Source organism: Phyllobates terribilis, unplaced genomic scaffold, assembly GCF_046119375.1.
Source record: "Phyllobates terribilis strain yellow unplaced genomic scaffold, ASM4611937v1 Scaffold_4__5_contigs__length_816908805, whole genome shotgun sequence".
Taxonomy (NCBI): Eukaryota; Metazoa; Chordata; class Amphibia; order Anura; family Dendrobatidae; genus Phyllobates; species Phyllobates terribilis.
Genome location: NW_027362764.1, coordinates 702,568,138 through 702,595,540, shown reverse-complemented (window position 1 = coordinate 702,595,540; position 27,403 = coordinate 702,568,138). Strand labels below are relative to the sequence as shown.

The 27,403-nt window shown below is 39.6% G+C and overlaps 1 protein-coding gene across 4 annotated transcripts in view; it reads right to left on the bottom strand.

Annotated features, from left to right (window-relative positions):
• Positions 1–27,403, bottom strand: part of VPS13B (vacuolar protein sorting 13 homolog B) — a 1,155,013-nt gene that overhangs the window by 815,105 nt on the left and 312,505 nt on the right. For all 4 annotated transcript variants that reach the window (XM_073679617.1, XM_073679614.1, XM_073679615.1 and 1 more), the window contains exon 18: positions 6,098–6,232. In XM_073679617.1, coding sequence (XP_073535718.1) covers positions 6,098–6,232 — 135 coding nt within the window. The remainder of the gene's footprint in view (positions 1–6,097; positions 6,233–27,403) is intronic.

Sequence of the window (27,403 nt, the reverse complement as noted above, 5' to 3'; positions counted from 1 at the left end):
AGCGTTTCTGAATTGTGTTGCTATATGGCTTCTTCTTTGCATAATGCAAAAGAGGTTGTTCAAGTTTGGCACGAAAATCTGCAGTCACTCTAAGTGACTGCATAATTGCGAATCCTTACATCGTGCACAGCACGAGTTGTCAAGATTCTCCAGTGCTGGCAGTGAGACTATGTGGGCAAGTGACCGCAAGTATAAGCAAGGCTGCACACGTACAATTGGAATGTGGCAAGGAGTATCCATATTTCATACTTGTTTGTCATGACTGCCCACTTCTGGCGCTGGCACCAAAGAACTCTGACAGTGAGCACTGTGCAAATTCTCAGTATTCACATGTTGCTGCCAAATACAGACTACAGGCTTTCGTGACATACCTGGACAACTACTTTAATTTGCATTTGTGGACTGTATGCCAATCTGTGTTCACAGACAATGATTAAGGCTAAGTGCCCACTATGAGTTTTTCAAGCTTTTTTGCCGCGTAATTTCCGCAGCGAAAATGCTTAAAAAAAGCTTGGTAATACGTGCCCCATGGTCCCCAATGATAATCCGCATGTGCTGTGCACATGCTGCGGAAAATTGCGCTGCGGATTATGATAGCGGAAAAATAAGCAGCATGTCCATTAATTTTGCGGACACGCAGCCTAATTGCCGCCATTGACTTGCATTGAAACACTTCATATCCGCATCACTACATGAGCACACGCGGATATGAAGCGATTCAATGTGTGGATGGTACCCAGGTCTGGAGAAGAGGAGACTCTCATTCAGACCCGGGTACCCTTAAGGAACTATTCCTGAGCCCATGCAGTGACATGGCTGACTGAATCATGCCTGTTCTAAATACAGTGCTGTTTGAGGAACTGTAGTTCAAGAGCATTCAATATTGCCCATTGGCCTCGTAACATTGTGAACAAGGATTTCTCCAAAATCTCTTGATGATACTACTGTACTGGAGATGGTAGGATATTTAAAGTCTATGCAATTTTACGTTGCGGAACTATTTTCTGAAATTGTTAAACTATATTTAGAACCAATTGATCACAGATTAGTGAACCTCGGACCATCTTTGCTTCTCAGAGACTCTGCCTCTCTAACATGCTCTTTTTATAGACAGTAATGTTACTCAGTTGAAAATTGATTGTCCAGCTGTTTTTCAATAGTACTTACTTTTCCAGCCTTTGGTAAACCTCATCTCAATTTATTTCATGTGTTGCTCAATCAATTTCTAAATCAGTTAATTTTTTCAAATGAAATGGAAAAATTTCTAATTTTCACCTTCTGATGTCTATGTTACGGTGTGAATAAAATACGGCTATTAGAGATTTCATTCTTTAAGTAGTTACAGTTGAAACCAGAAGTTTACATACACTATATATAAAAAAACACATGCATGTTTCTCAATATCTGACATGAAATCAGAATAAACCTTTCCTGTTTTAAGTCAATTAGGATTATCATCATTTTTAATATTTGCCAAATGCCAGAATAATGAGAGAGAGAGAATGTTTCAAAGCATTTTTATTACTTACTGCATACACTAAGATTACTATGCCTTTAAACAATTCTGGACTGCCCATATGATGATGTCATGTGTTTGGAAGCTTCTGAGTTAATTAAAGACACACCTGTGGATGTATTTTAATGCACACCTGAAACACACTGATTCTTTGTGTAGCATCATGGGAAAGTCTAAAGAAATCAGACGAGATATCAGGAAGAGAATTGTGGATTGCATAAGTCTGGCTCATCCTTGGGTACAATTTCAAAATATCTGAAGGTGCCTAATTCATCTGAACAAACAATTGTACTCAAGTACAAACAAGATGGGAATGTCCAGCCATCATACCGCTCAGTAAGGAGACGGGTTCTGTGTCCAAGAACGTGCTTTGGTCCGACATGTGCACATCAATCCCAGGACAAAAGCAAAAGACTTTGTGAAGATGATGGCGGAAGCTGGTAAGATTGTGTCAATATCCATATCCACAGTGAAAAGAGTACTGTATCAACATGGGCTGAAAGGCCACTCTGCCAGGAAGAAGCCATTACTCCAAAAGAAACATAAAAAAGCCAGATTAATGTTTGCAAATACACATAGGAACAAAGACCTTAATTTTTGGAGGCATGTCCTGTGGTCTGATGAAACTAAAATTGATCTTTTTGGGCATAATGACCATCATTACGTTCGGAGGAAAAAGGGAGAAGCTTGGAAGCCTAAGAACACCATCCCAACTGTGAAACACGGGGGTGGCAGCATCATGTTGTGGGGTTATTTTGCTGAGGGACTGGTGCACTTCACAAAATAGATGGCATCATGAGAAAAAAAGATTAAGTGGCAATACTGAAGCAACTTCTCAAGAAATAAGCCAGGAAGATAAAGCTTGGGCGGAAATGTGTCTTCCAAATGGACAATGACCCGAAGCATACTGCCAAAATGGTAACAAAGTGGCTTAAGGATAACAAAGGCAATGCTTTGTAGTGGCCATCACAAAGCTCTGATCTCAGTCCTATTGAAAATTTATGGACAAAGCTGAAAAGGCAGGTGCGAGCAAGGAGACCTACAAACCTGCATCAGTTACACCAGTTTGTCAGGAGGAATGGGCCCAAATTCCAACCAACTAGTGTAAGGATATCCCAAACGTTTGACCCAAGTCATTCTGTTTAAAGGAAATGGTACCAAATACTAATAAAATGTATGTCAACTTTTGACTTTGCATTAAGTAATAAAAATGCCTTAAAACATTCTCTCTCTTTATTCTGGGATTTGGCAAATATTAAAAATTATAGTAATCCTAAGGACAGGTTTATTCTGATTTCATGTCCGATATTGAGAAAAACATGCATATGTGTCTTTTTATATAATGTATGTAAACCAGGGCTGTGGAGTCGGTAAGCCAAACCTCCCTCTCCAACGTCTCAATTTCCATGACACCGACTCCAACTCCGACTCAGACTCCCTCCTACATGGCTCATGTTTAAGTGATAAATTTACTGTAGCACAGATTCATCTCAGCTAAAAGTCTAGACCCTTAGATCAGGAATAGGACAGACATTTATAGGACATTTCACAACTTTCTAAAATTCTTATAAAACATACTCCCCACAAACTGCATTGAACTACTGTACCCAATTTATTATATAGTTTAGGAGTTGGAGTTGGTATATTTTATACCGACTCCGATTCCGACTCTGACTCCACCAAAATGGGCACAGACTCTGACTCCACAGCTCTGATGTAAACTTCTGGTTTCATCTGTATGTCCCTCCCTGTTATGCATGCTTGATGTGAAATCTGTTTGTCCAGGATGTTGTCTTCACTTGCTCTCAAGTAACAGCCCAGCTTTATTCCTGAAGCAAATTTCCTTCTACGGCACATGAAAGATCATACACTTTCCTCCCTATGTTTGTAATTTCTAATATTTTGAATGCCTACTCGTCTCAAATGTGTAGTTTCCTCCCCCTACCTGTTGAGAGTTGTCAAAACCAAGTGCAAATCTCTGATGAATTATCATATCTTGTAAACCCACTTGCTACATGAAGGACTTGTATACACATTAATCAGCAGCAAAGTGATGACATTTTTTAAATAGACAACTTAGAATATTATCTAAAGCTTATCTCTGCACGCCTGGTATTCTAACAACACACTGACAGTGTGCTCTGTTGCCGGCCCATTGCTACTGATCTGAGCCGGCAAAAGTGTGCGCGCTGTCATTGTGCACATCGTGCAAATGCAGCCCCTGAAACAAGCGTCACTGATGACTTGAAAATAAAAATAAAAAACTTTGCAAAATATCATATTACAGAAATCAGCTACACTGTCCTTCCGAACTGATCTTTCATTCTTCAAATTCTTAATTCACGAGCAAAATCTATCTTCAGAGAATAAAGATTTCCCATTACTGAGAAAGGAAATGACAGTTGGTGCTCATGAAGTTCTATGGAGAACTGTAACTGTTTCAGAACTTGCAGCAGAATGTTGGTGTCTGCCTCTCCATAGAACTTTAGGAGCACTGTAAGGTGGCGATGTTCACACCGTGCGGTAACTGAGGCAGTGACCCAAGCAAGTCCAACATAAACAGCTTTTATTCAGCAACTTATGGGTAAACAGAAAGTCCTCCGGTTCGCAGCCGGGTTAACACAAGTCCATAAATAGCAGTTGCCGTGGGCAACGGCAGCGCCCGGCCGCTTAGAGCCTGACGGGTGCAGAGCCTTCCCAGGTGTGGGTTCAGCTACACACAGGCCTGCCAAGCTTTCCTGCTATACTCCTAGCAGCTCCCAACACTTAACAACCCTAATCCTTAGTGCAGGGGTTTTAAAGGACTTGTGGCAAGAGCCACTGGAAAACCCGGGTTAGAAGGAGGAGGCCGCCCCACTGCCTTCCTGTAGCCTCCTCCAAGAAATGAAGGCCCTTCCGGGTTTTACTAATCTGCCTTAGCCAGACAGCCTGACCAGGTCAATGCTCACCTTCATTCCTGCATTGCAGTTGAAGGCGAGTTTGTGACTGCAATGCACTTCAATGGGTTTAATAGGTCTGTACTTATTCTGGGTGATATATAACGTCCCTCGTATACGATCCCCATCACGGCCTCACAGCACCAACTTTCATCTCCTATCTCAGTAATGGGATAATCAGTCTTCAGTGAACACAGACATTACCCATGAATGAGAGTGAAGGATCAATATAGAAAGAAAAAGAAGCAGATTTCTCTAATAAGATATATTACAAAGTTGCTTACTTTCATGTGTACTATTGATTTATGACAAAAACTAAAACAATGGTTACTTTTTAAGCCTCTGATTGTACAACCAAACAACCAAAAGTCTCAAAAATGTTACATTAAAACACATGGTATTCTAGCAAGTGGCATAACAGTCACTAAACAGCTTTACTTATAGGGAACCAGACAGCTGATACATGCTGCCGATCCACGGGCAGTGTGTATCAGACAAGTGCTTGCACGAATCCAACCACATATGTTCAACTCTGAAATGCTGAAGCCTTTTCATAGAAAGACAGTTTAATAATTGGGACCGAGCTGCGCAGGAGACTAGTCTGACAGGTTGATCCCCGGCAGCTTCTCCCAGTCTACTGCCTTTGAGTGATAGGTCTCTCCTTATACACGCATGCAGGGAGAAACCGGTCACTCTATGGCAGTAGCAGGGAGAGGTTGTCGGGGATCTGCCTTTTTGACTAGTCTCCAGCATGGCTCGGTCCCTGGCGGCTATTAAACTATTACTCTCTGAAATATCAGAGCGTTTCAGCGTTAAACATTCATGGCCAGTGTCTGATACATGTTGGCGATGGATTGGTCAGCATGTATCAGCAGTCAGGTTCCCTTTATTACAAAGAACTGAAGTTTGGAACATAACTGTTGGATGCAGAGGATGGTGGATGATCTGACTTCCCGAGAGACAATACACATGTGCGCTTCCAATGAAAAGCTAACAACTGGCACATGAAGCTAATGTGTTAATTAACTCATTGAGTAACATTAATGTTTTTCAAGCAAAGAATTTGTTAATCCCTAGAGGTACTAAGTATTACATAATGTTATGTTTGTGCTGAAATGTACTTTTAGGAGTGCCATGCACTTGGCAGCCTAATCAATTTTTGCTTAAAGAACACAGAAGAGGATAGTGTTAAAAATACATAAATCTCATCTTGCCTTTTTATTTAGTATGGCCCTTCACATTCTAAGCAGAGATCTTTGCCTTACTAGCACCAACCAGATCTCCCAAGTATTACCCAGAATGACCTAGAATGCAGTTACTTGGCAAGAAGTTTACATATCATGACTTAACTGGTAATTGTTGTGCTGTTAGTACTGTACTTTATGATCCACCGTACAGTAACTGCTCGAATATGGGACAGGGGGGAGGGGAAAACTACAATCAGAATACGATTATAAAATTAAAACTACACTTTAGTCCGATGTAGTTATAATGTATTATCTTGGCATGATAAAATTAAAACACGCTAAATCTCTGATTCATAGGAACAATGAATAAATTCTTGTTTCAGTAACTCTCCTTGTAAAAAGTAAGGCCAATTCTCCTATACAGGCAATAAACTTTTATACGGTCCAGCTGCACATACCTGGGGCTTTGGCACAAATTTTTATTGATCCCAGGGTCCCGGAGACACATTTGACCAATGATGTGCTGCAGAATCTCAGTTCAACATTCTGGATAGAACCCTCCAGAGTTGGCAGCGCATTCTTGGATTTCACACCTAATAAAAGAAAGCTGCAAATGTACTAGCCTGTTGAATTGTAATATACTTTAATATTCATTCAGACAGTAAAACAATCATTTCAGTTCTTTTTGCTTTTTGTTTTAATTAGCAAACATCAGAAAGTGATTTGGATTCACATTCAAACACGATTCCTTTTAACGCATTCACATGATGTTCTGCAAAAATCCGGTTTGAAGTTGTGCTGTTCTGCAGGTGTCCAGGATTTGGCAGGAGGGTCTATGGCATAGTCCTCCAGCAACAGCAAAGAATAATACTGAGTAACACCCAGCACACGCAATTCATGCACCTTCTATATGTTTGGAATGATCTAACACCCCATATAATCCGACCATGAGCATTAAGTGTAATGAGCAATAGTGTGGCTTATCAAAAGTGCTATTAGGCATGAAAGGGTTGACAGATCCATTGTGAAACGGATACTAAAGGCTCCTGACGCATCCGATCAATCGGTCAGGACAAAACTAATGTTCATGAAAAGGTGGTAAATATCACACACTATACTGTGAAAGGGGGTTTCCAGTATTTAAAGAAAATCATCAACTAGGAGGAAATACTATAAAGAAATATCTAGTGATATCAAGTGCTCGTTACTCGACTTTGCATCCAGTATCGTGGGTGCTCGAGTGACATGTTCGAATCCATGCGGCTGCATGTTTCACGACCGTTCGACAACCAAAAAACATGTAGGGACTGTCCGTGTTTGTCAGGAAATCTCTGCATGTTTTGTGGCTGTCTAACGACCGAGAAACATGCGACTGCGGGGACCCGAACATGTCACTTGAGCATCTGCGATACTTGGTGCATACCCGAGCACCTTAGGCAAACTCGAGTAACGAGCCCTTGAGCTCATCACTAGAAGTAACCTATGCATAATCATACATCATATTTCCTGCCCCTCTGACCAAACGGAAAAAAATAAGGAATGCACTTTTATGTGAGCACTTCCCATGAAGTAATAATGCAGGTATACAAAGAAATCAGGTGACAATTTGGTTTTTAAAATTTTTCTTGTCAACAGGACTTGTACATGCACACTCGGGGTCAGACTGTGAATGGAATCACCCCACAGAAAAGGAATGGCAATGGGGTCAACATACTCATACTATTTCCATAATGAATTACCAAGGGAAAGTACAATGCAGCGCTTCGAGAAAATGCATAGACATATTATACATATATATACACATATATACACACACACACAGGCGTGGAAAAAAGCTGCAACGTAAGACTGCTTGAAATAGAAATATTAATAGTCTATGTTTATCAATTAAGAAAATGCAAAGTGAATGAACAAAAGATAAATCTTAAATCAATATTTAGTGTGACTACCCTTTGACTTCAAAACAGCATCAAAGCATCAATTCGTCAAGGTACACTTGTACATAGCTTTTGAAGGAACTTAGCAGGGAGGTAGTTCCAAATATCTTGGAGAGCCAACCACAGATGTTGTATGGATGGAGGCTTGTACAAATCCTTACATTTCTTCATATAATCCCTGACAGAATGGATGATGATGATGGGGCCATATCATCAGTTCCAAGACATTGTTCTTCTTCATGCTTAATTGACATTTTCTTTATTCTTAGTGACATTTTATATATGTTTGGGGTTGTTGTACTGTTGCAGAATACACGTGGAGGCAATCTGACGCCTTTCTGACGGTGTTGCCCCATGGATACATGTCTGTATTTTTCATTACTGCAGACATTATTAATCTTAACCAAATCCCTAACCTTATTTGCTGAAATGCAGCCCAAAACGTGCAAGGACCCTCCACCATGCTTCACTGTTCCTGCAGGCACTCATTATTGTACCGCTCTCCAATCCTTCAGGGGCTTTTTGTTACAGTAAAATAGTTTAAATTTTGACACATCAGTCCATAGCACCAGCTGACATTTGTCTGCACCGCAGTTCCTATGTCTTTGAGTCACTTGGCCTTTCTTTCATGTGTTAGATATGGCTTTTGCCCACAATTCTTCCATTAACACTACTTCTGGTCAGACGTCTCTAAACAGTCGATTCCGAGCTGCTTGCCATTCTAAATGCTAGATATCTTCCGATTTTGAAGGGAAGTAAGCAAGATATGTCTTTCATCTGCAGGACCAAGTTTCTTTGGCTGCCCACTGAGTAAATGGTCCTCAACGTTGCCCATTTCTTGATGTCCTCAGTTGATGATAAACACAGCCAGATACTTATCCATTGTGTAATACCATCAGGGAAGCGTCTGATTGGCTCCAAATTTATTCTGTAGCAGAACACAGACAGCAAACATACAGCCATTGTCATTAAGAACTATCTTCAGCGTAAAGAACAACACAGATTCATTGATGTTATGATATGGGTCCCACAAAACCCTGATCTCACCATCGAGAATGAAAATATATGAAGCGATAGAAGGATTTGCACAGGCCTCCACAAAGGATCTGTGGTTAGTGCTCCAAGATGTTTGGAATAACCTTCCAGCTGAGTTCCTTCAAAAACTGCTAGGCAAGTAGTCACACCAAATACTGATTTAATTTAAATTGTTCTTTTGTTTATTAATGTGGCTTTTTTTAGTGGCTAAAAATAAACTATTAATACATTTCTTAAGCATTTGCTATGCAGCATTATTTCCAACACTGCCTAAAACTTTAGCACAGTACTATACAAATACACATTTATTCTTTCCTTTTTTTTCTTACCATCTCAAACGGATTGTGCCAATATAATTAGTAGAAACACATTACATGTGCATGGTGCTTTGTGTATCTAAATAAAGCTCATCTCAATGATGTGATAAGTGGTACTTTTGTGTATCGGAATAAAGTACATCACAATGATGTGATTAGTGGTACTTTTGTGTATCGGAATAAAGTACATCACAATGATGTGATAACTGGTATTCTAGCTATGTTGACAGGTCAGCAATAAATGAAATGAAGGATTTGTTTTATGACACACAATACAATAGTTTACACTGAACAAGCTGAACATCTTTGTGCTTTGTATCTAGTCCAATCTGCAAGTCTGGCCAGCCACTGGAGAATAAGTTGGCTGGCGTATAAAGTCCGTCACGTTCTTGTTATACTCCCTGCATGTGCCAGCTTTTATCAAGTCTGAGTCTTTAGACAGCATGGAAGTGATGCTTAATACAGCAAAGTATGAATTCACTTTCAAGCTTTCCTCCTCCCGAGGGAACAATCCTATTGTCAGACAGCGCACGGCAAGCCTCGGCTGCACTGATCTGAAAACATAAAATCTGATGGCAGATCAGAAACACTTGGCCCACCTACATTACCCGCGTCTCTATCTAAATTCTCACAGTCTATTAGATCATTCCTCTTCTGTCTAGCAATGTGGACAGACCGAGAGACTCAATTATTTCACTTAACAAGTCTGTATCATTTCAAGTCTCCATATCACCAAATTTTCCAGTGAGACGTTCCTTCTTGAGCTCCGCACCTGCCCAACTCGGCGAGGTGTTAACAGCAGAGCCCAAATTGAGGACAAGCTCCTGGCAAAGCTTATCAATAACAAGAACAAATAATCCTCACCTAGCCATCCATGATGAGCATAATTCACAAACTAAGCATAGAATTACCAGAATATATTGCTTGCCCAGAGTGATATGTATAATTTAATTATTCAAATCTGTCCATTGCTTACCAATAAAACCTTTTTAACACCCTTTTTAAAAAGAAATAACCTTATTTGATCTTACTGAATTCTATTTAAAAGGAAATGTATAGTCATAAAATTGACATTTATTTAGATCACTTTTTTTTATTATAGATATATTTTCATTAAAAGAGTTATCCCCCATTGCTGCTCTCGTAGCATTACAGTCTTGGACAGTCCATAGCATCTTGGATTCTTTATTTTTTTATGTGATTATCCATATAAAAAATCCTTAACATTGAAGTTTTCACACTGGCGCGGAGAGTAGTCACTGGCTGATGCTTTTAGTCTTCAACAGCTCACACAGCAGCTTCGCTGTATAGACTAGGTCAGAATGAGCGGATTTATCTCATTGCTATCGTTCATGAACACAAAACCTGTAGAAGACCGTGATGATCCCCTCATCTCATACAAAGTTAAAGGGCCTTTAAACAATGATGGTTTATCCCTAGGGGGTCAGTGGCACTCCTTCAGGTCAGCTGTCTGAGCACCGCAGCCTTGTCAATGCTTACAGCTCCTTGTAGGCTAGGTCGTATTTGGATGCACTGTACCTTTCACAGCAGTGATGAAATGGTGTCTGGTTCACTTCAATGACAATGCCGCAATATCTTGTATCACTTGTTGTGAAGACCAGGACAAATAAGGCTTCAAGTTGCTGTAAACACTGAAGAGGTCGTGGTCCTCGTACAAGCGCCGCAACTTGTTTAAACAGAACAAGGTGGAGTGACGAAAGTCAGACTTCAACCAATCTAAAATTGATGGCGTATCCTAGAGATAAGCCATGGATTTTAAAAGTCTGGATATCCATTTAAAATTAGCTTTTGGTGCACATATTAGTCTAATATGTCCATAAACTATCAATTAAAGGGATGACCACTGCACTACTGTTTAATGGTGCACAAGTAGGATCCAATCCCCTTCAATGATACCTAAAAAATCTTGACCGTCAGAGTAGATGAAATTAATGATTCAATATCCAATCCAACATTAAAGGTTCACAAACTTTTCGATCTACATTGGACCTTCCTGAGTGTGCCTACTGTCCAATTGAAAAGATACCAGATTTTTTATCCCCTTGGTCACTAGGAAGCGCTGAACACTGTGTCCACCGCTGCTTAAAATAGATGTTCTGTTTCAACCAGCATGGACACCATGATCAGTGCTTCCTAGCTGAACCAGGGGATAAAAACCAATTTGATATCTTTTCAATTGGACAATATGCATATAGAGGAAGGTCTAACGTAGACCGAAACGTTTGTGAACTTTTATTGTTGGGTTACATATTAAATAATTTATTTAATTACATAAACTTTCTATTATCATTCTCAGTAACTTGCCATCCACGCCCTTTTAGTGGATGAATCCTCCTTATCAGAATTATTCATTGGGGTATTCAGCTACACAACCAAAATTCAGAGGAAGGGGCTCTGCAATAATTCTACCTGGGGCAGAAGGATAGAGCAGTTAAGGGTATATCAATCACTGTGCTCTGAAACAATCAGCAGTACAGCCAGGCTTCTCACCACTGCTGACTGGCTTAGAATAGGGATTTACTCTTTAAATATTCGTATAAGTGTAAGCTCTTGGGTTGAGATGGTTCATATACTTAAAATGTCCAACAGACTACTTCTCACATTGTTATCAGTCGTCACCATGCTTAAGCAAAATTGCCATTATCTTTGGTTTTGCAGTAGCCAGATTATTCTTATTTCGGAGGTTTGCAATAACTGTGCTTTAATGTCTGCAACTTCCTCAAATAATAATTTAAGGTCCATCTGTCGTATAACAGATGTACTTTAATATACTCCTGCTTGACAAAGGCAAATATAATGAGGACTTCTCAATTACAGTATGCTTAATCAATTGTTTGTAGCATTACAGATATCTAGTTACAAATGTATCAGCACATATGAAATATCAATGGGTGTCTACAGAATGAAGCTGCCAGTCTGGGACACTTCTGCTTAATAATAAAACTATTATGTACCATTAAAAAAAAATGCTATTTTCATGAAGCATTGGAATGCATGATCTAATATTTGATGTCCCTGTACAGGCTTTCATATATTCCATATACTTACAAACACAACCCCTTTATAAATGGAAGAAGTCTGATGGCCGAAGGTTTGACGTCATTATTTCTCTACTACAGTTTCGGATGCAGGAGTAACACAGCAGTACACAAAGGGCCTTCTAAGGATTGGACAAGCATAAGAGTTGATCGAATCTTTTGAACTAACCAGCTTTAGCAAATTTTAGCGCAAAATTTTTATTATTCATTTGTGAATCTCAGTTACTCCAATTACCCTGAAAAGATGTGTAACACTCCAAAATCTCCTAGGACTGTATCCAATCCCTTTTAATCTTTCTTTATGCAAACACAGCCTTTGTGATGCCAAAGTGACCTCCACATATATGACTATGGTGAAACAGATGATAACTGTTGTTCGCTGTTTTGTCACACACACAATCTGTATAATTCAATTCAGAATTTTTTTGGAGGAGGAGGGAGGACTTTTCCTTCCTATTTCTATTACGGAGCTGTGACATCCGCTCTATAGATTCAACGGAAAATGGCTGAGGAGCTGCATTCCCTGCCTTGGCTTTTATACAGATTATGATAGCTTGAGTTAGCCTCAAAGCTTTATTGAAAATCCCGCGGTGTCGCGGCCAACGTCATGTCAGCCCTCTCTGGATGATGCAATCGTCTACATTGTGTAAAATAATGGAGGCATTTCTGGCGATTTGGTGAATCGAATTGCTAACTCTTCAAATTCATGGGGTTCAGCCTATTTCCATAAATTCTACACAAATTCAATGTACATCCAATCAATCTTTTCATTTTTACATATAAAACAGATTACTGTATTTTAGGTAAGGGAAGACCCTTCTTTGCTTCCACATGTGCCTTTCACATAACATAATTAATAAATTCTTAACATATACCATGGTGTGGTAAACAAAAATAATTTTCTAACAAATTAATTTATGAATCCCACTGGAATGTTATGTAAAGTTGCACATAACCTATGCTTGTTTTGGTTGAGCATTATTAGCACTTGAGATGGTCAACGGCCTAACTTGCCAATTTCAGTGGGACATGCCAACCATCAAATGTGTATGGGGGCCATCAGACTTTCTACTTGTGGCAGAAGTTATGTGATAGATTGAGTATTTTTGATTTCAGCATACCTGATGACTTGTTCTCATGGGATATAAACCGCTACCAGGGATAAAGGCTTACAAGGCATTTAGACCCCACCAATAATTAACAGTTTACCGTGTACACTGTGCATAGGCAGAAAGCTGCCAATCAGTGGTGGGGACGGGGTTATACAGAGCACATGAATATGGAGGACTACATAGCCAACTAGTCCTCTAGTCATAAAATCACTGTTTTATATCCAACAGATTATCAAAACTACAGCAAGCAGTCCAGTAAGTGATATATTGCTGGAATCAGGGTCTTTGCCCCTGCATTATGCTGTTCTCAGTTAAAGTAGCAATAGTGACAGATTCCCTTTAAATGAGCCAACTGGCTTCTATATAGCCCAGCAGTGGGTTTTTAATGGCTGATATTGTGTAGTGTAAAAGCACCCTTACTGTATACTCCCTTGTAAGGTCAGAAGGAATAGCTATAGCTTAGAAAGCATCCTGCACACATATCTAAGGTGTATAGCCTTCTTGAGTTGCAGCCAGGATCTGCTGGTAGTCTTCATATTTCTGGGGAACAAGGATGTACAAAATTCAATATGTCTGATCCTTGTTGGCCCGCACGTTTGGATGTAAGAGGGCAGTAGGGTTGTCAAATTACACAGTAGATTATTGGCTGTTCCCACTGAACGCAGAAAGATGTGCCAAATGGTGTATGCCCAACTTTGGTCCAGAGTTTATAGATTGCCGATTGATCTATAATATATCCGGCTGTAAGAGGTAACAATCAGCCATCATTTCCCCTGACATTTTAAATACATTATAGTCAGCAACACTGAAAACTCCAGACTTCTATTTTACAATTATTGAAACGCTTCAATCATGTGTTTGGTGCGATTTATGATTTAAGTAGAAGCAAACCTCTTGCATGTCAGTACAGTTTTATGCATTCAAGAAATCATCCTACAGAACTGGGAAAGCTTTACTGATGAGGTGTGATCTTGGGGAACACATAAAACCTGCAGTGGTAAAGGTTACTTTAATTGGACTAGGTAGTGAATTCCAGAACATACTGTAGGTATTGAGTATAAGGGTGAAGAAACACGAAGAAAGATCAAAAATCAACAATAAAAAAAAAGAAGGCAGCAATACATCATGAAAAAAGGAATATACTATGTATAAGATGGTTACTCTGTGCATTTGCATTGTAAGGATCCATAAGGTGGTGTGTTGCTGAGCGACAAAGATTTTTATGACCTCCTAAAAAAATGTGTTCAACGACAAACAAGCAAAATTAACTTTTTATTGTTGGATCCCTGGAAAAGTTTGAACTGGGCTTTGATACGAAGCGATCCTTCTAATGGATGAGCATTTTCCCTGAGGAAGCCTAATCTCGGCACTACGTGTTGGGATTCCTCTGTTCCCCCACAGGGATTTTTTTCTACTACTTATTCCTTTACTTCTTTCCCCTGGACTGGTATTTACCTAATGTGCTAATATTATTGGTACTTTTCATGAGATTTCTGATGCTGTGCTATTTCTTCAGTGCTGATTTTTATATATATACAGTGGGTACAGAAAGTATTCAGACTCCTTTAAATTTTTCACTCTGTTTCATTGCAGCCATTTGGTAAATTCTAAAAAGTTCATTTTTTTCTCATTAAAGTACACTCTGCACTCTGAAAAAAACAGAAATGTAGAAATGTTTGCAAATTTATTAAAAAAGAAAAACTGAAATATCACATGGTCAGAAGTATTCAGACCCTTTGCTCAGTATTGAGAAGCCCCTTTTGAGCTAGTACAGCCATGAGTCTTCTTGGGAATGATGCAACAAGTTTTTCACACCTGGATTTGGGGATCCTCTGCTATTCTTCCTTGCAGATCTTCTCCAGTTCCGTCAGGTTGGATGGTGAACGTTGGTGGACAGCCATTTTCAGGTCTCTCCAGAGATGGTCAATTGGGTTTAGGTCAGGGCTCTGGCTGGGCCAGTCAAGAATGGTCACAGAAGTGTTCTGAAGCCACTCCTTTGTTATTTTAGCTGTGTGCTTAGAGTCATTGTCTTGTTGGAAGGTGAACCTTCAGCCAAGTCTGAGGACCAGAGCACTCTGGAAAAGGTTTTCATCCAGGATATCTCTGTACTTGGCCGCATCCATGTTTCCTTCAATTGCAACCAGTCGTCCTGTTCCTGCAGCTGAAAAACACCCACATAGCATGATGCTGCCACCACCATGTTTCACTGTTGGGATTGTATTGGGCAGGTGATGAGCAGTACCTTGTTTTCTCCACACATACCGCTTAGAATTATCATCAAAAATTTCTATCTTTGTCTCATCAGACCAGAGAATCTTATTTCTCATAGTCTGGGAGTCCTTGGTGTGTTTTTGAGCAAACTCTATGCGGGCTTTCATATGTCTTGCACTGAGGAGAGACTTCCGTCGGGCCGCTCTGCCATAAAAGCCCGACTGGTGGAGGGCTGCAGTGATAATTTACTTTGTGGAACTTTCTCCCATCTCCCTACTGCATCTCTGGAGCTCAGCCACAGTGATCTTGGGGTTCTTCTTTACCTCTCTCACCAAGGCTCTTCTCCCATGATTGCTCAGTTTGGCTGGACGACCAGGTCTAGGAAGACTTCTGGTGGTCCCAATCTTCTTCCATTTAAGGATTATGGAGGCCACTGTGCTCTTAGGAACCTTGAGTAATGCAGAAATTCTTTTGTAACCTTGGCCAAATGTGTGCCTTGCCACAATTCTGTCTCGGAGCTCCATGGGCAGTTCCTTTGAGCTCATGATTCTCATTTTGTCTGACATGCACTGTGAGCTGTGAGGTCTTATATAGACAGGTGTGTGCCTTTCCAACTCAAGTCCTATCAGTTTAATTAAACACAGCTGGACTCCAATGGAGGAGTAGAACCATCTCAAGGAGGATCACAAAGAAATGGACAGCATGTGACTTAAATATGAGTGTCTGATGAAAGGGTCTGAATACTCATGACCAAGGGATATTTCAGTTTTTCTTTTTTTAATAAATTTGCAAAAATTTCTACATTTCTGGGTTTTTTTCAGTCAAGATTGGGTGCAGAGTGTACTTTAATGAGAAAAAAATGAACTTTTTAGAATTTATCAAATGGCTGGAATGAAACAAAGAGTGGAAAATTTAAAGGGGTCTGAATACTTTCCATACCCACCGTATATATGTATACACACATAGATGTATATACATGTATGTTATTATAGTCTCAGGGGGTTTCTTTCTGGATATCTACTAACACTCCGTGTGAGTGGGTCTATAGTCTCACTATTCATTATTTGAGCCTAGCCTATTATTTTCATTGTGACACATTGTTTTGTGCAGATTTTTTTTATTAGTTTTAAAAGTATTGTGTTTTTCGTATATTTGAATTTCAATAAAAATATTGCCTGTATTTCTTTTGGGAAGTGTCTGTTTAAACATAGTTTCTTTCTTCCTATCTAATGTGTATTTTAGCGATTCATACTTTCCCTTGCAAAAAGTGAAACGGTCACATCATTTTGGCCTACTAAACTACCAAAATAAGTCATGTAACCTCAACTTCCAAAATGGTGCTGTAACACTAAAAACCCTAGATATCCCTTAAAAAAAACAAAATGTTGGTGCCTGTTGTGTAAATTACCTTATTCCAATTAAGTGGAGGTGCAGGATCTCCACAACAGTCAAGCTTTGGAGCCGGTATTCGCACCTACCGGGTTTTGAAGGATGGGAAAAAGCGTTGAAGGTCACTGTAGAAAGTCAGCAAGTGCGTGAGATTAGTACAGTGAGTGTATTGACTTTGGACAGTGTTCAGCCTATCAATGAAACCACGGTGAATGTGAGTAGGAGAATAGAATAGGATGCAGCACCTCCCACTTGACTAAAAGCCGGAAAATGTAAATACGCAGCCACTGAATAAAAGTGCTTTTTTTTTTTCAATTATATACTTAGGAATTTAGCGGAGAAAAACGTTACATGACTTATGGTCCTGGGGGAGGTTTAGGAGGCCAAAATGACGACAGGTTCCGTTTCAGTTCACTGAACACTGAAAAATGACAGTGGTCATAAAACTATATATTGCAAAGGAGAACTTTTACTTTCAGCATTTGGTGAGATGACAATTACGAAGACCCAAAACATCTACATGTGCAGAATCACTTCTTATACAGAAAGGAGTTGATTCCACTTTTATCAAAACCATTGGTACGGGAAGCAGTCTTTTGGGCTTGCCATTATAACCAGATATAGTTTGCGACCAAATTATTATAAAGGAAACTTGTGAATTCTGAAAGCCATTTGATCAATACATGAATGCAGAAATTGTATACAAGATTTCTCTCTATTAAGGTACGTATATTTGACTTCGTTGGCAACATAGTGAAAAAATGTGGGCAAATGCAGCTGAGTCCAAGCCCATGCCACCACAGAGGGATACATAAAGCCTGATGAGAGTCTGTGTAAAGCAATCATTTCACCAGCAGCTTTATACTTCTTTAAAACCTCATATAAAAAGCACCTGCTTAAAGTGAGTAATGGAGTTTTATTTTAATCGCACTTAGGAACAGTGTATGTAACCTATTCCGCCTTCCTCCCCAGTGGAATATATTTCAGCTTATATAGTAGAGCACATTACCAACACACAGAAAGACCCTGTGATCAGTAACCTGGACAGAAGAAAGCAACCTCTACCCCTCCCCAATCCACCACACCATTCCCTCCATCTCCAGGCTCAATTACACAGTGATGTCACATCAAGGGAAAAACTGAGAACACAAACAAACTCATGTCTTTAATATCTGAATACTTTGACTACTCTGTACAGTCAATATTAGTGCAAAAATGGAAATGTAATAGAGCCTAGGGATTTGCATTTCAGCTGTAAAACTGTAAAACAACTGCATGGAGATTTTGAAGAGAATCTTATCAGCAGGTTTTGCTATGTAATCTGAGAGCAGCAAAATATAGAGCATGAGAGCCTGATTCCAGGGATGTGTCACTTATTAGGCTGTGTGTTGAAGTTTTAATACAATCAGTGTTTTATCAGCAGGAGAATATTACTAGACTAGGTCTCACGTTCATGGCAGTACAGTCAATCTATGTAGTCCCGCCTCCACCACTGATTGGCAGCTTGCTGACAATGTACATTGGAGGTATGGGTGGAGTTACAAACAGCTTAGCATTTTGACCACTGCTATATCTATAAAACAGGGATTCTATCAAAACTGCACCAAGCAGCCCAGTAAGTGACAAATCGCTGGTATCAGGCTTTCTTGCCCTATATTATGCTACTCTCATATTACATACCAAAAACATGCCGATAGACTCCCTTGAAGTTCTTTTGGATCTTCCACCATCGCCCAAGACTTCTCTTGGTATATATCTCCAAAAACAATACGGTAAATTAGCTTTGAAATTAAGGATAGGGCCACATAGTGATTGGTTACAAGTCACAAGCGACTCACCCGGTCTGTGATATGGCTGTTTTTTTCATCAAAAGGAAGGCCACAAAATAGTTGCACGACAGCAAGTCACAAACAACTTAAACAAATCTTTTTGGTCACATAATTTGTCTGAGAATTACTGTCACGCAACACAGGTCTCGTTTACCCCAAGCCTTAAGTGTGGATACTTGCTCAGCAGATGCGGTAAACCTTTATTTAAAGCAGATCTCTCTCCTGATTTCATAATACAAACAGTATACATTTTCAGGTAGAACTATTCGACCTGATGAGGCAGGTGTACTTACTCTGAAATCCATATCAGAATGGCTACATGATACTTATATTAGGATGAGCATTTTAGGAGATCACCTAAAGGTATTTTTTTTGTTGTTTTTTTTAGATTATGGTAGGAAACCCACAAAATAACAGGAAGAACAAACAGGTCCCAGGCCGAAGTTGCTCTTGGCTAGATTCATACCCAGGACCCAAGCTCTGAAAGGCCACAGTGTTAAACAATGAGCTGCCATGTTGCTTCATTAATGTTTAAAGGGAATCTGTCACCCTTTTGAGCTATCAAAATGGGCATACAGGTTGTATAAAGCTGAAATTAGTTACACCTGTATGTCTCATATCAGATGCCTTGTTTAGTAAAAAATAACATTTTATAGCTTTGATCTTTCAGGTTATGGGGCGTAGGCTGCCCGGCAGATAAGACTGCCTCCAGTCTTCATTATAAAAGACTAGCTATTGAGCCCGTTCTAAGTCCGGGTGGTGAGCATTTTTATTGGTATATGGTGTCCCATATGCTGGTATGTGCTGCCCCCATCCGGGTATTTGTGCTCCCCAATCCTGTTCCCCCATCCTGTTATGTGCTGCCCTCATCCCTATCCAGGTATGCATGCACGCTTCATCCCTATCCTGGTACGCATGGCACCCCTCACCCCCAATCCTGGTATGTATGGTACCTCTCATCCCCCAATCCTGGTATGTATGGTACCTCTCATCCCCCAATCCTGGTATGTATGGTACCCCTCATCCCCCAATCCTGGTAGGTGTGGCCCCCTCATCCCCCAATCCTGGTATGTATGGCACCCCTCATCCCTTTCACGCTGCACACATACAAAAAAAATAAACACTTATACTCACCTTTCTTCCCTGTGCCCCAGCGCTTCTGTGTCCTGTTCTGCTGGAGGCCGGGAGAGGAGTGCGGGGCCGGAGCACCGCGCTGTCCGGCGCCATTTTGCTGAAGACACACTGTAAATGTGTCTTCAGTAAAATGGCGCCGGATAGAACTAGGCAAATGCGCCGATTCCGACACCTTCACTCCGCACCCGGTCTCCGGCCAAAAGAGAGGAGCCGCGGCAACGCTCCTCCCGGTCAGGTAAGTATGTAAGTATGGCGCCGGAGATGGCGGTATGCGTTCAGTGTCTCCGCATACCGTGATCTCCAGCGCCATACACTCCTCTTACCTGTAACAGCTCCAAGCGTTCTTCTGTCTTTGAGTCGCGCATGAGCAGTCTATAGATCCTTCAGACAGAGGGATGCTTGGCCGATTATATTATAGATTTCTCCACCCCTTCTCTTCAGACGTCCCTTTGACCTCATCTTTGGGGTCGGAAATCCCACGCCTGCACATTCTGCCTGTTGTCGGGAACATTTCAGTCAACTGCACATATAAAACATACAATATAATACCATATTGCAGATATTTACCTAGATGAATAGAATTCATATAAATAATAATAATAATTTTTATAGTGCCAACATATTCCGCAGCACAAATTCATATGTTATATGAAATTTAAAGAGCTGGATTCTATTATTTATGAATTTATATGAATTCTATTCATCTAGGTAAATATCTGCAATATGGCATTATATTTGTATGTTTTTTATCTGCACTTATACTAGTCCTTTTTGTCAGGTTTGCGCTGTTAATTATCTATAAGTACATCTTGTTCTTTTACTGTATATCTGATGAAGGTCAGTTACTTTCTATTATTTCTGTCTACTATCCTTAAGAAGCTAATAAAATTCAACTAAAAGAGCCAAATTGCACTTTTTTTTTTCAATCTTAAGCGTTGGGACCCTATCCGTGCACCTACATTTTTTAAGGAGTACCGTTCTTAGCTTCAATTCTGAATTCTCCTATATCTTGCATGCCCTCACTGTTATGCTTATATAAAGTATGACAGACAGGAGAGCAAGAGCAGAAATACAAAGTCCTTCAATTCGTCTCGGCGTCTCTGCTGATAGAGACGGATTACACTTTACAACAGGCAGTGGACAGCATGTTACAAGGTAGACATCTACAGCCCAGTACTTGAGTTATTTTTCAGAAAAAAATGGAATAAAAAAAAATTGTTTAAATACATTTATTTAAATTGATTATTTATCACATTATTCATCAGAGCAAGTTGCCTGAAAGTACAGTGAATGTTAAAGTGGCGTGTGATCATATCACTGCAACTTAATATTCAGGGCATAGATCAGCAATATATTTATTCTAGAAAAGCTTCTAAATGTTTCTAATGTCATAGTGTTTGCCCTATATTGGCATGTTGCATAGAATATATGGACACAGAATGGATTTTTGTCAATATCATTTGTATCCAAGCCTGAAGGCATTCTACCACAACAGAGATTGTCAGCCAACAGCCATTCAGTATGTATCTACCTCTTGGGACCTTATACGCTTTTACGCAGAGAACCTAACAAACCACATCACAGGAATCAGTGACCAAACACTGGGAGGTTGTCCTGCAGAAAGATCAAAGCCAAATCACTGCTGAACCTAGGTGCTGAAAGGACGAAAAGCTTCAGAAAAGGAAATCACTGTTGTTAATGTGTTTCCAATCATGGTATCCCAGACAGGCAATTGTGGGGTTAATATCCTCTTATTTTATAAAGATGCAAAGGATATTACTGATCTGCACAATAATCCTTTTTACAGTCACATAAGAAAAACCAAACTTTGAAGTATAGTTCCAATGCAGACACTTGAGAATTGGACTTGACCAAAAATGCAATGAACATTTATTTCAAAAGATTAAATGGAGAGACAGATTAATAGATAAATAGGCTGAAGTCTCCAAGAAATTGTATTAAAGAAAAGTATTTTTTTTCTTTTTAGATCACTTTTTAGGTCAAGTTGTTGCCAACAAATTTGCAAATATCAGGGCCATTTTTTCTTGAAGGCATATAGACACTTGAGAAAATTAATGTATGGCTCTACTGAACTAAAGCAAGTGTTCATATGTAAAGTAAGGATATTTATATGTTCAATAGGTAGTCACAAATGTGAAAATGAGAAGTCAGTTAGGGAAATACAATCGGAGAGCGTGCTAAATCTTGCAAAGAGGGCACATATTAAAATAAAATCATATCACATAAAATAGAGGGAAAAACAAAAGTAAAAGACATATACTCCATTATTACAAAGTGAGGTTTCAAGCACACAACAAACCCTGAAAAGCACACCGCAAAGTCTATTAATCTTGGAATTATTTGCACTGGGAGAGTTAGTTTTTGTCTGGTCCAGGTGGGGCCTGCTGCCTATCCGAAATAAAGATGGTCTGTCTTTTGTCTGACAGCCACCAAGCCGCACAAATTACTCCCTGCACCATCACCTGCTCCCAGCTGTGTCTGCACTGCAAACTATTCCACCACTTGACATTAGGAAACTACTTCTTGGATTGATGACATGCTTGGATGATAAAGTGGGCAATTTTGGAAAATTACTAGCTAGTTAGACACTTGCATCTAACTACATATTTCCCAAATTGCAATGGGATTAAAGTTAATAATTTTACCAAATGAATGTTATGATCTTTATATTTGCTGGAATATATAAAAGTACAAACAATAATAATTCAAATAGAACAAAACAAATGGTCAGACAAAGCATTTGCAGTAAAATATGTTAAAATCATTCCTTAAATTTCAATGCTAGTCATGTTGTTGAAATATTAAACATGGTATTATGAGATTTGGAAAGCTCAACTCCCAACCCTTCTCTCCCCTTTCTTTTATTTGATAAAGTTTTAAAAAAATGTATTCTCATAAGATGATGGCATATTGCTAAAGAAAAAAACTTTGTGATTGATTGGTGGCTATTATCCAACAGATCTTCAAGAAGCCTATATTCTAATCCTTATTGGCAGACCTACTCCCTGTGTAATCAGAAAACGTGCTGCCGGCAATAAACAAACAATATAGGAACAGAGCTAGTATAATAATGACTGTTCGTCCATACACAGTTTTCAGCAGCCCATGTAAAAGTCCTCTAAACAAGTGAAAAATTAGAACTAGAAAGTTGCAATCCGGCACAAATTGAAAAAATCAATAAAAATGATTTCCATGTCAACTAAAAATAACATGAAAAAAAAAAAGTAACAGCCTTACGCGTATCAAACTCCCATGAGTCTTTAATCATAGTTGTCCAAGTATCGTCCGATGGATCTTTAATTGTGACGCTGATTCACTCCTTAAGGACAAGTCGTGAGTTGGGGAAGTCAAGGAGTCCAAGGTCACAAGCCAGGAGGGTACGTCATAAATAGAGGAGTGAGACAAAGACGTAGTAAGGTCACAGCACGGGGACAGAATTCCAAGAAAATAGCGGATCAAGTCAAAGGGGCTAAGAAAAAGGATGGTCAAAGGCAAATCCAAGGTCAGGCAACAAAGATCAGAATATAAGAACTCAGATCAACTTGTTATATCGTCGAATGGTGCTCATTTGTGCAGGACATCTGTCCATGCTCAAATGCCTTAACCCATTAACTGAGCTCATGTGTTAAAGAATTAGCTTAGAATAGGACATAATGACTCTTCATGCCTCCGATCTCTATAAGGAGACAATCACTCTAAAATACTGGAGGAATAAAATACAACACAGGCACGATGCTGATGGCTTATCACCTTAATACATCATTTAGCCCTAAACAAGGCGAGAGCACCCAAAGACAGTACTGGTGGCTGCTGTCAGGTCACCTCTGGAAAAGTATTTGTAAATTTAACAAAGAGGAAAAGTGGAAGCCTCTTAAAGTTGCTGGTGAACTATATTTCAAATCATTCTCTTGAGCAGCTATTGACATATTTTAGGTTCACTATCATTTTTGTCTATAGCGCTAACTATATTTATTGAATTTTTTTTTAGCCATTTTCTTCTTAATTGGGTTTCATTATATTACGAATTATGTCTGAAGTCTCCTTGCTTTTCATCTTTGGAAAACTATTATAAAAAGCTAGACTAGTCAAACTGATGGCAGAATCTCTTTTTAGAGAAGATGATACTGCCTATGAATGCCTACATAGTCTTTTTTTAATTTATTTTACTCACTTATATAGCATCATCATATTTGACAAAGCTTTATCGAAAACCATCATCACTGTCCCCATTGAGGCTCATAATATAAATTCCCTATCAGTATGTCTTTGGAGTGTGGAAGGAAACCGGTGAACCCGGAGGAAACCCACGCAAACACGGGGAGAACATACAAACTCCTTGTAGATGTTCTCCTTAGTGGGATTTGAACTTAATACCCCAACGCTCCAAAGCAACAAAGCTTACCACTAAGCCACCTAATAACCTATCACATGGATAGGTCATCAACAGTTCAGTCCCAAACAACCCCTTTAAAAGTATGGTGAGCAATCATCCAACTGCAGCGAAACAATCATGAACTCGTGACAGTGCTAATCTCAATTTTACTAAATGGCACACAGCTAATCCGCTTGTCCTTGATGCAGACAAGCAGATGAAGCCGCACGAGTCCGCAATTTGCTCCCATGACTGGCTCGAGAATTTACACAAGTATGAACTTGGCAAAGTTTAACAAAGTAAAGTGAAAATAAAAGAAAAACTAGTAAAGCACAGTTTTTGTAGAACATATAAGGTTGCCATAATGAATGCAATATTGTAAAACGTCTGAGAATACAAACTTTTATTTTAATAGAAAGTGTAATTCTACAATTCATCTAACGTTAGAAATGGGATCAATAGGCATTACACCATCATTTGTTTTTGTAAATTTATTATCCTGCTCCACATCAATCAGAATGTCTGCTGTTCCTATCCACTAGTTGAGAGGTCAGGGGAACATCTTCCCACAGTGATGTTACTCCCTTCACCAGTTAAACATTAAAGTAACAGTCGGGAATTCTTAGCCAACATTTAAAAAATTGTAAAAAGTTCTCATGTACTCTATCAACAGACGCAAGGGAATATTTGGACCAAACCTAAAAGTCAATTACTCATTAACCTTGTTATATCTGCAGGAGGAAGACTAAAGAGATGGATGAAGTTTGTTCATGACAATGGGCTCCAGTAGGAATCTGAATGCAAAAGTCAAGCTCTGTACACTTTTGGGGGTGCTGGTCGTTTAATCATCTACAATAGGGGATGCTTATCAGCATGTGCAGTCTTTAATTTTGTGTCTGTAAGATCATTATTTGCTGAACTAGTCATTTATGTCTATATTTAAGGTGCTTAGCAAGGAGTGAAAAAGAGACAAAAGCAGATTACATATAACCCTAATCACAGCTGATAACGATCTCAGGAAGTAGATCTCATTGAGGAACTAAGTTGATATTCATTACTTCCTTAGATTCTCCAAAGATAACGTCAGTAATGCGACCACATGTGTATCGAACAAAGGAAATGCTCTGTATACGATTATTTTGCAATGCAGCCACCAAAATTAGCACAGATAATGCAACACTCTCCGATGCTGTGAAGCCCAGCAGCAGCGCATGTGTCTTTCTCCGCAATGTACAACAACTTCAGTTATGGGTCAACCAGTATCAAATAGACATGCGCATTTACCAAGTATCAGACTTAACAATATGAATAAGTTATACACAAGCTATGTGAAACACACCTAGACACAGCCTATAATTAGGCCAGTTAGAAAAATAGACTATTAAATCTGATAATCAGAAAAGTAAAAAAAAATAAAAGGATGAAATACTCAACTCCTTAAATGGGCAGTAAAAACCTTATACTCACCTCCCACACCTGTGCTGTTCAAGTGAGGTCAGCGGTGGAACACTTACGCCACGTGAATGCTGCATCCAATCAGAAGCTGCTGACGAAACTCCAATGTCCGATGGAAGTGTGAGAAGCAACAGTGCAGAAGGAGCAAATAAGGTTTAGGTTTTTTTTTTTAATTAACACAGAGGACTAAAGCACGTAAGAAGAGGTTGGCCAAGTATTTTCTTTGTGTCAGTACTAAAAATAATATGTATATTTATTTAAAAAGGATGCTTTACAACGGGGGGTGGAGAACCTTCGGCCCATGTGACCGCAGTTCTTGGGCTGCCGGCTGTTAAATTCTTCCCTAGACGGTGAACACGCACATGCAGCGTTCACTACGGAGCACACAATAGTGGATTAGGCAGCGTCTCTGATGTGATGCATACACACTAGTGTTGAGCGAGTATGTTCTATTAACCCTTTCGCCCAGTATGCTCGGGCCGAGCTCCGAGTATTTATAGCTGCTCGGTGATATGGTTGAATCGCTCCTGTGTGCATGATTTGCGACTGTTTGACAGCTTTAATACATGTGAAGAATGTCTATTTCTTAAACACTCGCAACATGTAATAAAGCTGTCAAACAGTCGAAAATCATGCACACGGGAGCGATTCAACCATATCACCGAGCAGCTGTAAATACTCGGAGCTCGGCCAGAGCATACTCAGACAGAACATACTCGCTCAACCCTAATATACACCAGTCCCAGTGTATCCTATGTTATATATTCAGCAGAGTCTATCTATCTCCTATGCGATGTAAAAAAATAGAAAAAGCAGGCAGCACTCCAATAGTTACTAAAACATAGTGGACTTTCAGTAGCCCATGTGGCGTGGAGTGGCGAGGCCAGTTGGAAAAATAGATGACAATCTGATAATCAGAAAAGTAAACAAAATAAAAGGATAAAATACTCAACTCCTTAAATGGGAAGTAAAAGCCTTATAGTCACCTCCTGCACAGGAGCTCTTCAAGTGAGGTCAGCGCTGGAACACTCATGCCACATGAATTAGGATCTGACCACTGACTAACGCCAGCGTCAGGACGTTCTTTGTGGGTGGAGTTGGCACTCTCTGCACTCTCGTTCTGCTTCTATAATGAAGGCAGCAGTCGCTATGTCTCCTACATGATGTATTTGCAGCAGTTGGAGTGTCTCCAATGTGATGTATATACACTAGTAGTCACAGTGTATCCTATGTGATATATACAGCAGAGTATTGGTATCTCCTATGTGATGTATACACAGCAGTCTCGGTGTCTCCTATGTGATGCATAGACATCAGTACCAGTGTAACCTATGTGATGTATACAGCATGCTCATTGTCTACTATGTATATACAGCAGTCTCAGTGTATGCTATGTGATGTATAGACCAGGGCTGTGGAGTCGGAGTCGTGGAGTCTGAGTCTGTATAAAATGGACCAACTCCGACTCCTAAAATAAATAATAAATTAGGTACAGTAGTTCAATGCAGTTTGTGGGGAATATTTTTTTCATAAGAATTTTGGAAAATAAATGAAATGTCCTATAAATCTCTGTCCTATTGCTGATCTAAGGGTCTAGACTTTTAGCGAAGATGAATCTGTGCTACAGTAAATTTAGCACTTAAACAACAGCAGTGTATGAGGGAGTCAGAGTCGGTGACATGGAAATTGAGGCGTCGGAGGTCTGGCTTACCGGCTCCACAGCTCTGTTATAGACAGCAGTTTCTGCTGCACATATGTGATGAATATACAGCAGTTTCGGTGCATCCTTGTGATGTATACAGCAGATGAACCACTGCTTCAGTTCTATAAATGTTATGTGAATAGTGATGAATTTCCCACTTTGATGAGACATGCAGTGTTATATATAACCGT